General features: G+C 38.9%; 1 protein-coding gene across 3 annotated transcripts in view; it reads right to left on the bottom strand.

Annotated features, from left to right (window-relative positions):
* rab3gap1 (RAB3 GTPase activating protein subunit 1) overlaps positions 1 to 17,400 on the bottom strand; it is a gene marked incomplete at its 5' end in the record, with an annotated part of 89,722 nt that overhangs the window by 32,588 nt on the left and 39,734 nt on the right. For all 3 annotated transcript variants that reach the window (XM_038735141.1, XM_038735143.1, XM_038735142.1), the window contains 1 exon segment: positions 8,481 to 8,618. In XM_038735141.1, the coding sequence (XP_038591069.1) occupies positions 8,481 to 8,618 (138 nt within the window).

Genomic DNA, 17,400 nt, shown 5'->3' with positions numbered 1-17,400 from the left:
TGTATAAAGAACGCCTTCGTTTACAAACAGAATTTGATCTTTTGACCACGAATAAGGCTGAAGTGCAGTTGCTCAAATCTAAGCAATGTTTTTTTGAACTAGGTGATAAGGCAGGTAAATTATTAGCTCATCAAGCCAGAGCATCAGCAGCATCAAGGTTGATTAATGGAATAAGGTCACCACAGGGAGACGTGGTTCATGATCCACATAAAATTAATAACATTTTCCTAGAGTTTTACTCGGGCCTTTATACTTCTGAACTTTCCTCATGTTCTGTTTGTGGGGAATGGCCCTTGGATAAGATCTTTTTTCCTAACATTGATAGTAACATGGCTAAGACCCTTGGTGACCCAATATCAGCTAAGGAGGTGATGGAAGCTATCAAACTTTTACAGAACGGCAAGTCACCAGGCCCTGACGGGTTTACTACAGAGTTTTCTAAGGCATTTTCTACATCCCTAGCACCTGCATTACAGAATATGTTTAACGAGTCTTTTTCTAAAGGCTGCCTGCCTCCCACCCTGTCGTTAGCGTCAATCACTTTGATTGCCAAAAAAGACAAAGACCCCCTATTGTGTAGCAGCTATAGACCCATCTCACTTTTGAACGTGGACTATAAAATTTTAACTAAGATTTTAGCGTTGCGTTTACAACAAGTCTTGCCCCAAATAATTTCAGATGACCAAACAGGTTTTATGATTGGAAGACAATCTTTCTTTAATACAAGGAAACTTTTCAATATCCTCAATACGCCTAGTTCAGATGTGCCAGAAGTGGTTCTGGCACTAGATGCGGAAAAGGCGTTTGATAGAGTCGAGTGGGGATACCTTTTTCGTATAATGGAAAGCTTTGGTTTTGATGATCGCTTTATTTCCTGGATCAAACTATTGTATGTCTCCCCACAGGCATCTATTTTAACTAATGGTGTGGTCTCACCACCTTTTTTGCTTCAGAGGGGCACTATGCAGGGCTGCCCTTTGTCGCCTCTGCTTTTTGCCATTGCCATTGAGCCCTTAGCTATCTGGCTTCATGAGGATGTAACTTTTAAAGGTATAAATCGGCTAGGTAGAGAGTATAAATTATCCCTATATGCAGACGATCTTCTACTCTTTATTTCTGATCCAGAGACTTCTGTTCCTGTTATTCTTAACATTTTAAACCATATTGGTAAAATTTCAGGGTATAAGATTAAAAAAAAAAATTTTTTTTATGGATTTGGACAAACAAATAATTTCCTTTTTATGGGGAAATGGGACAGCTCGAATTAGGAAATATGGAGCTCCCTAAAAACAAGGGAGGCTTTGCACTCCCAAATTTTTTGCACTATTACTGGGCCTGCAATATCCAGAAAATTGTATATTGGAGGAACAATCTGAATTCTGAACCCCCTTGCTGGGCCTACCTGGAACAGTCCTCAGCACGCCTCTCTCTGCACTCAGTTATATGCTCACAACTACCATTGCCTACCAACATTAGTTCAAATTTAGTAGTATCTCACTCAGTTAAGATATGGACTCAATTTAGAAAACAGACTGGGTTACATAGGTTTTCTACACTCTCTCCGATAATTAAAAACCACAGTTTTGCACCATCTAATATGGATGAGGGGATTCGAATATGGTTTGATAAAGGCATAAGGACCATTGATGATCTCTATGAGGGGGGAGTTTTCTCCTCCTTTAATAACCTTTCCAAAAGATTTGACTTGCCTAACTCCCACTTATTTCGTTTCTTTCAAGTCAGGCACTTTGTGCAAAAACTATTCCCTCACTTTCCGAATCGCCCCCCTGAATCACCATTAGATGACTTTTTAAAGCTTGATCCACATTCAAAACACTGTATTTCTGTCATTTATAATTTGATTCACAATAATAATCCAGTCTCTACAGGTAGGGCCAGAGCGGCGTGGGAGGGAGACCTGGGATTTGAAATCTGAGCATTGGGAGCGTATTCTTGCTCTTACACACACATCATCTATAAGTGCAAGACACGGCCTGATACAGTGTAAGATTCTGCATAGGGTCTACTATACTAATGCTAAACTTGCCAAAATATACCCCTCTGTCAGCGATGCATGTAATAGGTGCAAGCAATCACCAGCAGATCTCATTCATATGTTTTGGGGATGCCCTAAACTATATGATTACTGGACTAAGATATTCAAAATTCTGAAGGAAGCCTTTGCCATAGATCTTGACATAAATCCACTTCTGGTCATTTTCGGGATGACTGTTGATGGTAACCTTTCAGTAACGATTCAAAAGGCTCAAGCCTTTACTACTGTATTAGCAAGACATCTCATACTTTTGAAGTGGAAACATGCTTCACCACCTTCTTTTGATACATGGCTGAAAGAAGTCTTTACTTGCATTAAATTGGAGAAAATCAGACTGTCACAGGCTGGATCTATAAGGACCTTTGATAAACTGTGGCGCCCCTTTTTAGACTATTTATTAGCTAATTCTCAAGACAATTAAGCTGAGCACCCTCTGAGGATTTATTTATTTTATTTTAATTTTATTTATTTATTGTGTTTTTCCTTTTCTTTCTTTCTTTCTTTCGGTCTTTATTTTTTTGTCTTTTTTTTTTTTCTTGCTGGAGGCTATAGGTTGGTCATTCGAGGGAGGGTTTATTGGGGTATTATCAGTGTGGAACGATTATTTCATAAAATCACTGTTACTATGTGTTGATTTGATGTTCCAAGCAGTAAAACCAATAAAAAAAACCTGTCCAGTTAGGAAGCATATGCAATTGTGAATCAATGTCAACTGTTTCTGTGCAAATGAAAGAAAAAACAGGTGCACTAGAGAGGCAACAGCAAGACAACCTCTAAAAAGGGAATGGTTTTGTAGGTTGTTGCCATTTACATTTACTCATTTAGCTGACACTTTTATCCAAAGCGACTTACAATTGCTACATATGTCAGAGGTTTGCTCTGGGACACATTGGCAGATGTGTCAATGAGAATTGAACCGAGATCTCTCACACGAAAGGCATAATGTCTTATCCACTGCATCATCGGCAGACAATTGCCCTTTCCTTATCGTTTGAGAGTTTGGAGACGCTGTGGTGAATGTTATGCTGTCTGCAACATCATCCAGCATGACCTGTTTGGCGGTGGGCCAATGACAGTCTGGGGAGCCATTTCCTTGGAGGGTCGTACAGACCTCCAAATGATCGTCAGCGGAACCATGACTGCTATTACTGGGATGAAATCCTCAGAGCCATTGTTATGCCGATGCAGGGTGCCCTGGGTTCCTCCTGGTGCAGGACATTGCCTGGCTTCATGTGGTCAGAGTGTGTGTGCAGTTCCTAGATGATGAAGGCATGCTGACTGGTCGTCACATTCCCCAGACCTTAATCTAATTGAGAACCTCAGGGACGTTATGCATCAGTGCATTTGACACCGCCAAGTAGCACCACAGACTGTCCAGGAGCTCACTGATCTACTGATCCAGGTCTGGGAGGAGATCTCCCAGGACACCATCCGCCGTCTCATCAGGCGCATGCCCAGACGACGTCGGGAGTACATACAGGCACGTGGGGGCCATCCACACTGCTGAGTCACATTGTAAGTGGCCATGATGAAAGTCACGCAAGTTGGATCAGCCTGTGATTTCAAATATTTTACTTCGATTTTCAGCGCGATTTTGAATTTAGCCCTCAATCAGTTGGTGATTACTTCATTTTGTTCTAAACAAATTATACAATGTACAGCGAAGATTTTCAACTTTAAACTATTTGTTCATTGAGATTTGATGTATGATTTAAGTGTTGTCTTAGGGAGTCTTCAATACGCAAAAAAATAAGTTACACCGGGGGCCGTGTACCACAAAGCAAGTTCAACATTCCTAGAATATCTTTTTGTTACCTCGCTTCACTAAAACTAACAATCTGAATCGTGATAAGCGGTCACATGAAACTGGTTATCAGCTAGGTAAGTCAACCCAGGGTTTTCAAATCCAGACATAATACAGGCTTCAGAGAGCATCTGTGCTTCTGGTATCTAAAACTTTCCTAAATGAACTTTTGGGGGCCCCGATAGTAGATCTAAAAAAATGGATAAAAGAATGAATCAATTTTACATTTTTTCTTTTCAGTTCTCATTTTTAGAGGAATTAATTTCCTTATAATTATCATCATCCAGCACTGTTTGCGTTATCCAGGTTACTTAACACTTTGCGACAGCAGAAGATCCTCAAAGTTTACGACACAATTTAGGGCCACCAAAAAATAACTGAAGCCTCACAGTCCTAACACAAGTTTAAGAAAAAAAAATAATAAACCAATCAAAGCACTATTACTGCCGATAAATACAAACAGAGGTCATGGATCACTCAGCCCAGAAAAGTGAGGTACTAAGAGTCAAAGAAAAGTGTCCAACGGTGGTCAGCAGTCAAGTCAAAGTTAAGTTAAGTTTGTCAATGGAGAGCTAGATAAAGCAAACTTAGACCTTTTCATAAGAGCTAAAAAGTTTCACCTTACCATCGTGGATTACTTTAAGCGTGCAGGGGAAGATCATGGAGTATTTAAGTTCCAAGTCCCGTAGCTATTTCTTTACTGAGTTGAACTGCTGGCGTTTCAGGGTAAGAGCAGTGCTGTTGTTCTTATTCCATTATACACAAGCTCAGTCTTTTCCCTTGAGAGCTTCAAGATCTTTAGCTTGTCCTGGAAATAGAGAAATTTAACCAGGATCGGCCTGTGTCTGGAGGAATTTTGAAATTTTGAAAGAGAACAATTACAGAACTCGATTACGGGAGGAGTGAGTAAATTCTCCTTGGCAATGAGCTGTTGCATCAGGCCCTGGGACTTCTCAGGGACAGAAATGAAGCGAAGGCTAGAAGCGAAGGCTAGAAGCGAAGGCTAGAAGCGAAGGCTAGAAGCGAAGGCTAGAAGCGAAGGCTAGAAGCGAAGGCTAGAAGCGAAGGCTAGAAGCTTGGCTTCGGTTCTCGGCAGCTTCAGCACATTCTTTCAGGTAGGAATTTTCATTTTCGAGTGTTTTCACATGTTGGGTCAGGTCCCACTGTCATTAGAGCTCACTCTCAGCTCGAGCTCTGATACGTGTTCTTCAAGTGTAGCGACTGAACCTTGAATTTTGTTTAGGCCAACGTTAATAGCTTCAAGTTTTAATTTCAGAAATGAAATCATCTTGTTTCATTTGCTGCATTCCTTCACAGATATTTTGGAGGGAAACAGGTACTTGAAACATTGTGAGACCTATCTCCTATCCTCAATGGAGAAGCAGTTTAGTCCAGTAACTGTGAATTTAGTGCATAAATTTGATCCAAGTTGTATTTTTAGATACACCACAGTTAGCTTTGATTGATGTAGCGTAAAAGCGCTTTGAGTGGTCGAAAAGACTAGAAAGGCGCTATACAAGTACGGAGCATTTACATTTACATTTACATGATCTTTGTTGCACATGTGCAATTCCTAGTTAAGGCCTACTAGCCAATCAGAAGCAGAGAAGGGCGGGTCAGTGAGAGGCAAACACGGCTTTGTTTCAGCTGTACATGTTGGCGACCAGCTTGGCTGGAGCAAGAGTTTCAGAGTGGTGAGTTACTAATCTGCGACTCAGTGTTTTTCCACCGGTGTTTTTGAGGGCGTGTCAGAGCAGCCGCATTGTCTTTCATCCCTGTGACGTCACAGGGATGAAAGGGAAGCGGCTGGACTACAAATGAGCTGTTTTCAGGCAGTTCAGAGCAGAGTTTTCTGTGGGAGATGGGAACTCCCTTTGGGACTTTAGGCTTTTTCACTTTGCAAACCTATTACATGCACGAAAAAGGTATATAACTAAAAGGAGAGGGAAAAAGTCAAAAAGCATAATACCAGCTCTTTAAACAACGTGGGCTTGAAAAAGACAACTGTGTTGGTTGGAAACTAGCAATGACACTTGCGCTGTGCTTTGCGCAGGTGCAGTTCTTAGGAATAACCTTAGATCCACAACTCAAATTCTATAAACATGTCAAGTTTTCAAAATCAGTAAAGCTCAACCTCAATTGTTTCAAATTAACGCACTACACAGGCAGCCTAGTTAGTGTGAGAGCTGTAGCTTTGTTTTTGTCGCTCTTTATCATTATATGTTTATTTATTTATTCCATGTTTTTTTAGTATCTATCTTCTCCTGCACCGTTTGTCTTAGAAATCCTTTATTAATATTTGTTTGCATTTTAAAATGAATGGATTTCAATGGGAGCAGTGAAGGGTTTTACAGCTTTTAGGAGACTTTATCAGTGTGTCACATGACCACCTAGAGTGTGGAGAGAAGGATTTGGTAGACCAGAATTTTTTGTAAATTGCTGCCAGTTGCGCATATTCATCTCCATTAACACAAACAAGTTATCAAAATGTAGCTTTTCTCTCTCAAAATGGCAAAATCGTCCTCAGTGGAGGTTTAACTTTTTAGATCCGATCCTTAATTGATAGGTAACTCACATTCATGGTCTCATTGACTCTCTGTTCTAACTGCAGGCTGGTTCCCTGTCACCAATTCTTTACCTTGCTATGTTCTTCCTTCCTGTTTGGAGTGTAGACACATGATGGATATTGTTATGCTTAGCTAATCAAGCACTAACTAAAAATACCAAAATGATAGCTGAAAAGCTTTTTTAAAGCAAATGCACTTTTCAACAAAGAAGCAAACTGTGACTTCCTCAGAAGTTTGTATAGCACACTTGGTTAGAGCATAGGCTTCCAATGCAGCTCTTATGAATCCAGACCCAGGTTTGAATCCCACCTCCACCAACAGTGATAATTGCTTTCAACTTTAAACACCTGTATGGTGTGAACTTAATGATACCAACACACTAAAGATGATTCCTAACTAAAAATACCAAAATGACAGCTTGAGGGTTTTTTTAAGGGCTTTTCTATCAACAAAAGATCAAATTCTAGACTCAAGTATTTCATGCAGCTTCCAAGGTGCGTGACAATTTAGAGCCACATAGGGAGAGCTGCGGCATCTGAAGCGGGGATGCAACACTATCTGACGCACTTCATGTGCGAGGGCCCGTCCAACGCTGATTGCAGCTTTAGTATTTTAAGTGAATTAGTCTGTGGCATGGGATTCTTTTACTTGAACGTAGCGCTACAGGATTTTAAAAAATGCTGATGGAGCAGTGCTTTGCAGCAGCAGTCACAGGTAACATCTGGGGCCGTAACCACATTCAACTACTGGCTACACGCCAATCAGTATCTGCAACAAATCCCTCCCTAGCTTTGTGTTTTTACAGGAAACTTACACGTAAATAGCAAATAGTACTCTGTTTTCTATTAAAGTAATCCCTGTGAGTAATCCCTGTTTTTACAAAATGTACCTGTAATCTGATTACGTCTTTATTTTCTGTACTGTAACGGAATACAGTTACTTACATGTAATCCGTTTTGTCCGGATTGCTGTGCATTGTAAAATTGTTGTAAAATTCTCTATATTTATAACATCTGTCCCTATCAAATAAATTTATTTAAAAAAAAATATATATATATATATATTTGCCGCATATCAAACATCCAACAAACTAATATCTAGCTTGAAACTAACTTCACCACGGTCCATTCTTCCACATATGCCGCTGATGCGGAAAATACATTTGCATTCACGATAAACAAACGTGTAAGCTTACTTATAACTGGATAATAGCCTACTGAACAGGAGGAATTAGACCATGCAAGCTAAAACGAGGAGCTGCTGTGCTGCTATGGGGCTGTCTTGTCCTCTCGTTAGCTTTGCAGCAGCATGTAGCAACAGTTTGCTAACCCATAACTTAGCTAAAATTAGTTACATTAAATGATGTGCTCTATATCATGGTATTTGTCATGTTATTGGAATTCTGCAGAATTGCATAAGTAACCATTTACCTGAAGACCATCCAAGGTATAAAAAAAACAAATCTGAACTTAAAGGAAAGGGCAAACGTCTTTATTTCACTAGACACTAGTAGGCTATGTTGGTATGGCGAGCGCATCAATTACATGCCTGTCTACGCAAGCCTCAGTGGCTTCAAGTGTGGACTTGCTACAAAGCATGTTTATTTTCCAACTATGACCTTCCTTGTGGCTTGTAAATGTCATTTTACTGTGTTTACGTCATCTTTTAATATGAAGAATGTTTTTCCACAAACGTGGACGTGGCAATTAGGCCCCGGTACTTGATACCTTTAAGGTATCGACCAAAGTAACCCAGTACCAAGTAGTATTGACAACTTCTCGAGTCAAACAATTACTGCATTAGATTTGCATGCTTTTTGTAACCAGATCTGGAAAAAAATTACTATTTGTATGTTTTGTTCCGCAAGCAACACTCAAAAGGAAAGAGAAGGGAATGCTTCTTTTTTTTTTTGTCTGTGCCTGCACATGCTTGTGTACACTACTCTGTACATTTTCATTTGCAATTTCCATCACTGATCATCAATCACTGTGGCACAGTGTTCGATAAATACAGCACATGAATAAATTTAATGTGTGCATGTCTGCCTACTTACCTTAAAGGACTCCATGTCAGAGAGCAGACAGGCACTCTGCATCCGAGCACGGAGGTGGGTACCTTCAGCTGATGTGCCCAGTTTGGCCAGTACTTCTGACTGCTCATCTAACATATCCTCTGTCATGGGAGCAGGTTCCTGAAAATCAAACACACACACGATTAATGGACTTCTATACATCCATACACAATGTGTAAAATACTCCCAAACTTTAGCTGGTTGAAGGTGTAGTCTTGTATCTGTAGCTTGTCCTGGGGAATCCCTAAACTGGATGCAGCGATGCTTTAATGCATGTAATGTGAATCAACATATTTTCGTAATAGTGTTAACAGTTCATCAAACAACAGCAACATCAAGAAATGAAGTGCTACATGATGTCGCATACTCCTGTAATGCATTATTTTACATTTTGTTACATGCTGGGAGGGCTGGCTCATCTGGACTAAGGGTTAATTAACATAAATAATAAATAAGTATGATCACTAACAGGAAAATGTAAGCCTCTCTGTTTCTGTACCATAATTCATTATAAAACACATAATACATGAAGTTTACAATGGCACTGTCAGGTGAGGATCAAGGCTCCTCTCCTTTGTTCAATTAGATAAGCAATATGCAAATCTTACCAAAATGTTTTTTTTTATTCTTTGAAATACAATAGAAACAGTGCAATAGTGCAAAAGAATAGGAGAATTAAATGTGGACTCTTAAACATCAGATCTCTCTCTGTCCTCTAAAGGTGTACTAGTAAATTAATTAATATCAGATTATAATATTGATTTCTTTTGTCTTACTGAAACCTGGCTGGGTGACTCTCGCCTACTAATCAGCTCTAAACCTAAACTAAATTCTAACTCATTTGAAAGCCTTGTTCTTAGTCTTTCATACCCAAGTTGGAAATCACTACAACCAATTCTTTTCGTTATAGTGTACCGAGCACCAGGTCCGTACTCTGAATTCTTATCTGAATTTGCAGAGTTTTTGTCAGCTTTAGTCTTTAAAACGGACAAAGTCATTATTGTAGGGGATTTTAATATTCATGTGGACGATGAGAATGACAGCTTTAGTACTGCGTTTATCTCTCTGTTAGATTCCATTGGCTTCTCTCAGAGTGTTCCCACAGAATCCCTTTTTATCTGTCCACTGTTTGATAACTTTTGACTTTGTACTGCTGAACTACTAAGGGCTTTCTCAGAGAGGGTGGCAAGATGGCGAGATGGCGGCAGCAGGTAGCAGCTTGGCAGGTGCTGATGCTCTGCTTTTTCTAAAGACATCTGAAAAACCACTCGATGCAAGATCTGTCCCTAAAACCTGGATATCTTGGCCATCAAAGTCAATCAAAGTTAAGGCGTTAAATGTGCTTATTATATCGTTCTATTTGACGACGATCATCACTATGCAAATGTGTGGGAGTTGGACTGCTGCCAGTGAACGATCAATCTCACAAGCAAGTGGTACACTTAGGCCTGTTGCACCCCTCGACTTATGGAGCCAGTATGTCATCTTCTCCAAAGTTCTTGATGATGGGCGTGCGAATGCTCCAAATAAGCAACTCAAGTCGAGAGCATGGAGTATGGCTCAAACAACAGTCTACCGGGATCGTACAACTTTTCTCTGCATCATTCTACTTTTATGCGGGAATATTCAAGTAAATCCAGGGCCGATGGATCTACAACAACCACTGCAGGTGGCTGAGACCGCTCTGACCCACATGCTACATTCTTTTAATAAGGCGCAGATGATATCAGGTAACGTTGCTAACGGTGCGCATCCATGCGCATCCACGTTTATCAACACATTGCAACAAGGTAACTGTCTGTCACTACATGCGTTTAAGCCAGCAAATGAAAGTGGTAAATTAAACGCTATGCAGACTATAGCCGTTTCAAAACAAAGACAGATGAAATTATTTCAGACAGTAAACCACGCGTCGGTCCTATGGAACCCATTGACGAAGCCGAAAGGAATCTTCGGAGGACATATTAACATACGTAGCGTAATGTCTAAAACGGAACAGTTGGAACATCTACTGTTGGGATCAAATCTACATTACCTGTGTCTTTCTGAGACTTGGATTACAGCTACAACTCCTGTATCGGCATTTATGGTTCCGGGATATAAAGTATACAGACGGGACAGAGGAAAGGGGAAAGGGGGCGGGGTCTTGATTTACGTAAAAGACAGTATTGACAGTCATCAGATAGACATTCCAGATCAAACTATAGAGTGTGTTGGTGTATCGCCTCAAATGTTATTTATTGTACTTTGTGTATATAGCCCACCAAATGCAACAAGCGATTTTTATACTGGTTTAACAAAAATTTTAAAAACATATGAACGAAAGGAAATATTGCTCATGGGTGACCTCAACATAAATTGGCTTGATAAAGGCAAGAGAAAACAATTAAAAGACATTGCAAACTCAATACAAATGACACAATTGATTAAAAAACCTACTAGAATAACAAAAACGTCTCAAACTTTGATAGACCTAATATTCACCAATAAACCAGACAGGATAGTTAAAACATATAACCTAATAACAGGACTATCCGATCATAATTTTGTACTAATAGCCAGGAAATTAAATAAATCAAGATACATAAACAAAGAACAATCAAATAAACAATGCAAATTTCCTCATATTCCTCAAAAAAAATCAAGAACATTTTAAAAATGATTTAAATGAAATTGATTGGGCCTCCAAAATTGATAAAGAAAGCTGTGTACATACATGCAACAATATTATAACTGCTATAAAGAATAAAATTGATAAACATACACAGCTCAAACATAGAAAATCAAATAAAAAGAGGCTCCCATGGTTTAATAAATACCTGTGGGATACAATGAAACAGAGAGATAAAGCACTCAAGGTTTCTCTTAAAACGAAATTAACCACTGATTATTACATTTATAAATCTCTGAGAAATAAAGTTACCATGCTGCTTTGAAAAGCAAAAGCAAATTTTTTTCTAAATTTAATCAAAGAGGCAAAAGGTAATTGTAAGAATCTGTGGAGAAGCATGGATAAATTAATGGGAAGGAAAAAAATAAATCAGGAGCATTTAAAACTCAAAATCAATGGAATTGTTCAAAATGAGGGCTCTATTCTGGCTAAACATTACAATGATTATTTCTTGGATTCTGTATTAGATCTCGCGGAGACTTTTCCTGAAGTGAACTGCTGCGGAGATGATTATGGGGATGGTAATGCGTTTCACTGTAGGTTGCAGAATATAGATGAAGACAAAATTTCCAAAATAATATCAAATTTAAAAAATAGTAAAGCAAAGGATATATTTGGACTTGATACATCACTTTTAAAAGAACATATAACTATTCTAACTCCTGTATTAACAATACCTGTGAATCAATCTATAAAGGAAAAACATTTTCCTTTGGCGTTAAAAAAAGCAGTAGTCAAGCCGATTTTCAAGTCAGTAGACAAGCTCTGTGTGTCAAACTATCGACCTATTAGCATTCTGCCAGCCATCTCTAAGATCTTTGAGAAGGTGCTGGCAGAACAACTAGTAGAGCATCTCGACCACACTGATGCATTACATCCTTGCCAGTTTGGGTTCAGGAAAAGATACTCCACAGAGTCTGCGTGCTGCTACTTGATAGAAGATATTAAATCCAGTCTTGATGGTGGAGGTGTGGTAGGGGCGGTCTTTCTGGACTTGAGAAAGGCCTTTGATACAGTTAATCATCAGCTTCTCATTAGCAAACTATCTGATTTTTTTTCTTTTGACACAAATACAATAGCATGGATTCAATCTTACCTTAATGACAGACAACAATGCGTTGTGGTTGACAACAAAAAATCACCATTAAGATCCTGTAGCATGGGAGTGCCACAAGTTTCCATTCTGGGCCCCCTGCTTTTTACCCTTTACATAAATGATCTACCAACTGTGTGTAAGAGTAAAATCATCATGTATGCTGATGATACGGTGCTATATGCACTGCGGAAGAAGTCGCTCAAAAACTGACCAAAGAGATTAAGAAAGTTTCTTTGTGGCTGAAAAACTCATGCCTCACTCTAAATTTAGATAAGACTGTTTCAATGTTTTTCAGAAATCGTTCTAAAATACAAATCTACCCTAATATTTTAATTGAAGGACAAATCATTTCAAATCAAGAACAGGTAAAATATTTAGGTGTCATATTGGAACCAAATTTAGGCTTTAAAAAACATATAAAAAAGTTATCAAATACAATAAAATTTAATATGGCACAATTCAGATACATTCGAAATTCCCTTACAATTGAGGCCTCAGGAGTCTATCTGAATGCAATGATAGTTACTCATTTTCGATATTGTATGACAAGTTGGTCACAGGCTACTAAAACTGCCCTCAAGCCACTTGAGTCATTATATAAAACCTCTCTAAAGATCCACGATCAGAAAAGCAGACGATTTCATCACTGTCATATTCTTGTAAAATACCAATTTCTCAGCTTTGAAAATTTGATAATTCATACCAATCTGTGTTTGATGTATAAGATCCTTTATGACAACGCTGCTCCTCCTCTAAAACAATTTATCTCTTTGGGCTCTGAAATAACAACTTGAGCCACTAGATCTACAGTGCGAGGGGAATGCAGGATCCCTAAACGCAGGACAGCATTTGGAAACTCTGCTTTTTCTGGTGTGGCCGCTCGTCAGTAGAATATGTTACCTACAGAGTTGTTTAAAAGTACAAGTTCTTACACGTTCACACGCCAGGCAAAGAAATGGCTTTTATTAAATCAATTTTGTTCCCATATGTGACCAGATGTATGTATGTGTGTATATAAGTGTGTGCTCTAAGGTCTGTATATGAAAGGTGTGAACATTTCCTTTTGTACATTTTTATTTTGTCATTGTAAATCTTATTATTCATGTATGTTTTTTATGTATCTTAACTTAACATCAGCCTGCCCAGGGACTACGGGTGAAAATTAGCTCTTGAGCTAAAACCCGGTACAATGCATCTTCCCCTTTGAGGTTAATTGTACATTGTCCCTGTTTCTCTAAATAAAAAAATAAAAAATAAAAAAACTACACACCATTAGGCAAAAATATCTATACAAGTCTGTCTGATAGTGCTGTAGCTAAATTTAAGGATGTGATTCCATCAGTTTTTAATTAATTATCAAGTCACGAAACCTGAGAGGAATTGGTGTTCCACCAAACTGGAAAATTCTCCTTTAATTTGGCAAGATAGTCTTAAAACTTATAGGAAGGCCCTCCATAATGCCAGAGCAGCGTACTACTCGTCATTAATAGAGGAAAATAGGAACAACCCCAGGTTTCTTTACAGCACTGTAGCCAGGCTGACAGAGAGTCACAGCTCTACTGAGCCAAGTATTCCCATAGCTCTCAGTAGTTACGACTTCATGAGCTTCTTTAATGATAAAATTCTAACTATTTGAAACAAAATTCACTATGACCTGCCCTCAACTTGCACCGACTTATCTCCAAACTCAGGAACCTTAGAAACAGCTGTAAAACCAGATATATGTTTAGACTGCTTTGCTTCCCTCAATCTTTACCAGCTAACTTCAATGATTTCTTCATCTAAACCATCAACCTGCCTCTTAGACCCCACCCCGACTAGGCTGCATAAAAAAGTTTTACCCTTAGTCAGCACTTCTTTCTAGATATGATCACTCTGTCTTTATTAACAGTTTATGTACCACATTACTTTAAAGTAGCTGTAATTGAACCTTTTCTGAAAAAGCCCAACCTTGATCCAGATGTTTTAGATAACTATAGACCTATATCTAACCTTCGATTTCTCTCTAAGGTCCTGGAGAAAGCAGTTGCCAAACAGCTGTGTAACTTTCTACATAGCAATAGTTTATTTGAGGATTTTCAGTCAGGATTTAGAGTTCATCATAGCACAGAGACAGCACTGGTGAAAATTACTAATGACCTCCTAATCGCATCAGACAAAGTACTTGTCTCTGTATTGGTTTTATTAGATCTTAGTGCTGCATTTGATACCATTGACCATCAGATTCTATTACAGAGATTGGGACATTTCATTGGCATTAAAGGAACAGCTCTAAGCTCGTTTAAGTCCTATTTATCAGAGCGATTTCAGTTTTTACATGTTAACGACGAGTCCTCCATTCACGCCAAAGTAAGTCATGGAGTTCCACAAGGATCTGTACTAGGACCAGTCCTGTTCACTTTATACTGTATATGCTTCCTTTGGCAATATTATCAGGAAACCTTCTTTGTTATACCTCTGTGTGTATATTGTTTAGGCTGTTTCCCTCCCTCTCTCTCTCTCTCTTGCTCGCTCTGTCTCTCACCCCCAACCGGTCGAGGCAGATAGCCGCCCACCCTGAGCCATGGTTCTGCTTGAGGTTTCTGCCTCTTAAAAGGAAGTTTTTCCTTGCCTCTGTCGCCAAGTGCTTGCTCTTGGTGGGAATTGTTGGGTTTCTCTAAATAACAACACAGAGTACGGTCTAGACCTGCTCTTGTATGAAAAGCACTCTGAAATAACTGTTGTTGTGATTTGGTGCTGTATAAACAAAATTTTATTGAAAATAGTACTGATAGTCATAATTTTACCTTACATAAAACGGTGCAATGTTTTTAATGGGCTTTTACCAAAATAATCAAATTACACATTTGTGTGCACAGTTGTGAAGCAATAGCCTGCAAACAAATAAATTTTTTATGCAAATTCTTAAGGTATTATGCTTGTTATTGTAATGCAGTTAGAAGTAAAAGTAAATAAGTTTTTTTCCACCAGGGCAGTAATATTTTATATATATGTAATAAGTTTAGCTGGCTGATCTGAGCTTCCATGCTGTACCGTTTTATTGCCAATAATATTCATCAGCTAACTGTATCACAAACCTAACAGACACATTTCTGTCCACGTAGCAAAGCCATAACACAGCGGTGGAGAATAACTACATGAAATTACAATTGAACTAAGTTACAATATTATTTCTACCATTACAATCCAAATATTTATTTTTTTGACCAGGGCAGTAAAAGTTTAGCTAGCTGATCTGAGCTTCTATGCTGTAGGCCACCGTTTTATGTAGATAGAAATGGCGCATTTTAAAGTAATAGAAACATAACAGTTCATTATGTAAGGCCTTTATACACCACTGAAAACACATACTGCATTTCTATAAATAAATCCTCAGAAATATTACACACTGAAACTTTAAAAGGTCTAACCAGTTTGGACAGACAGTTTTGAGTGCGCATATTCAGAGAGGTAGCCACCCAGGAGAACCTCATCAATTTTAAGGAATACACTTTTCATCATCAATGACATCATATATCAAATGTGTTGATGACAATAATTAAGACAACAGAAAGTCTGAATGAATGGAGAGGTAAGGGCTCTATCCAGAGCCAAACAAGATGGTTTTCAGTCAGGTGACAAGGAAGCTTACTGTATGTTCACATACAATGCCAATTTCCTCACGGTGGTTTTATAACTGGACAACTGCCAAGTGTTCACACACACAACGTGATAACACGAATAAACACAACCTGCAATTATTACAGTATTTAATTGCAATAAACGGATCAAATTGATGCCAAAATAACTACAATATGATGCTGATTTGTTAAACATATAATTCATGCTTTGTCAGGCCTGTCAGGAGGTCAGCAGGACAACAACTTTTAAAATATTTGTTTTCTGAATGGAGCCTCAACCTCAACTTCCCAGTTGTCAGTATTTCTCACTTTGTGTTTCTGCAGCACCAGATCTGGTAGTATAGTTTGAACAATAGGAACAACAAAGGCAATTACCATAATCCACTTGCATTCCTGAAGTCTCTGCAAGATCCCAATCAAAGACTGATGAGGTGGGCTTTGTTTTTACAGCCATATAAACTAGACATTCCACATATCAAGGATGCTGACAATTTTATTGCAGAGGCGCTGTCTTGCACACCTCTGGATCCCTACTGTGTTATGAATGCTCTCTATTTTGTGCTTTTCTTGGGTTATCTCTGTCATCTTAAATCCTTAAATTGCTCCTGTGGTACCCAGGTTGCTGGTTAATAGGGATGGAGGGACTGCCCGGAGGGATGCAACAAGAGAGAGAGCGGTTCGGTTAAGGGTCTATGGATAATGTACTGATTTAGCATATTGCGAAAACTTGTGTAACGAGGAACCCCATTCTTATAGAGGCAGGTGTTACGACCCCTCACTTTCTGCCTGCTGTGGCTTCATTGGTTTCTTCGTGCAGCAGCTGGCATTTTGGGAGGGCTCGTTTAGTAATGGGCTGACACCTGTGTAGGCCTCAGCCTAAGCTACATTTACTGTATCTCTCTCTCGTTCCTCTCTTTCCGTCTCTTTCCTAGGCTACCCATGCCCTGATTTGGGTTTGCTTGCTGTCCTGAATTACCGTCAATCTTCATTCATACTTTTCTCACTCATCCATGCTTTCCACTCATCACTGATGCCGCTTATTATCACATTTCATGTTCTGTAAATAGTTATGTTGTTTATAGTTTCTTTAATTATAAAACATCTTTTTGGCACTTCAACCTGCCTGGTCCCCCTTTCAATCACATTCTATGAGCTGGGATGTGACCCAGAGAATGGTTCGAAAAAGAGAAAATATGGTAGGGTCAGAATTTGGCGTCAACAACATGACAGCATGGATCCATCCTGTCTTGTAACAACGGTTCAGGGTGGTGGTGTAATGGTGTGTGGGATATTTTATTGGTGCACAATGGGCTCCTTATTACCAACTGAGCATCGTTTTAAACGCGACTGCCTACCTGAGTAGTGTTGCTACTAGCAAGGTGTACCTAATAAAGTGGCCAGTGAATGTGTGTGTGTGTGTGTGTGTGTGTGTCTGTACATAGTTTGTCTATTTTGTTGAGATTGTTGTCCTGTTTAATTATTACATATTATTCTAAACCCAAAGTCAAATTCCTT

Source organism: Micropterus salmoides, unplaced genomic scaffold (assembly GCF_014851395.1).
Source record: "Micropterus salmoides isolate LMB-PRFRI ecotype aquatic unplaced genomic scaffold, ASM1485139v1 Ms_hic_scaffold_21, whole genome shotgun sequence".
In the NCBI taxonomy this organism is placed as follows: Eukaryota; Metazoa; Chordata; class Actinopteri; order Centrarchiformes; family Centrarchidae; genus Micropterus; species Micropterus salmoides.
Note: the sequence above shows the minus strand (reverse complement) of the source record. Positions and strands in the feature narration are given on the sequence as shown.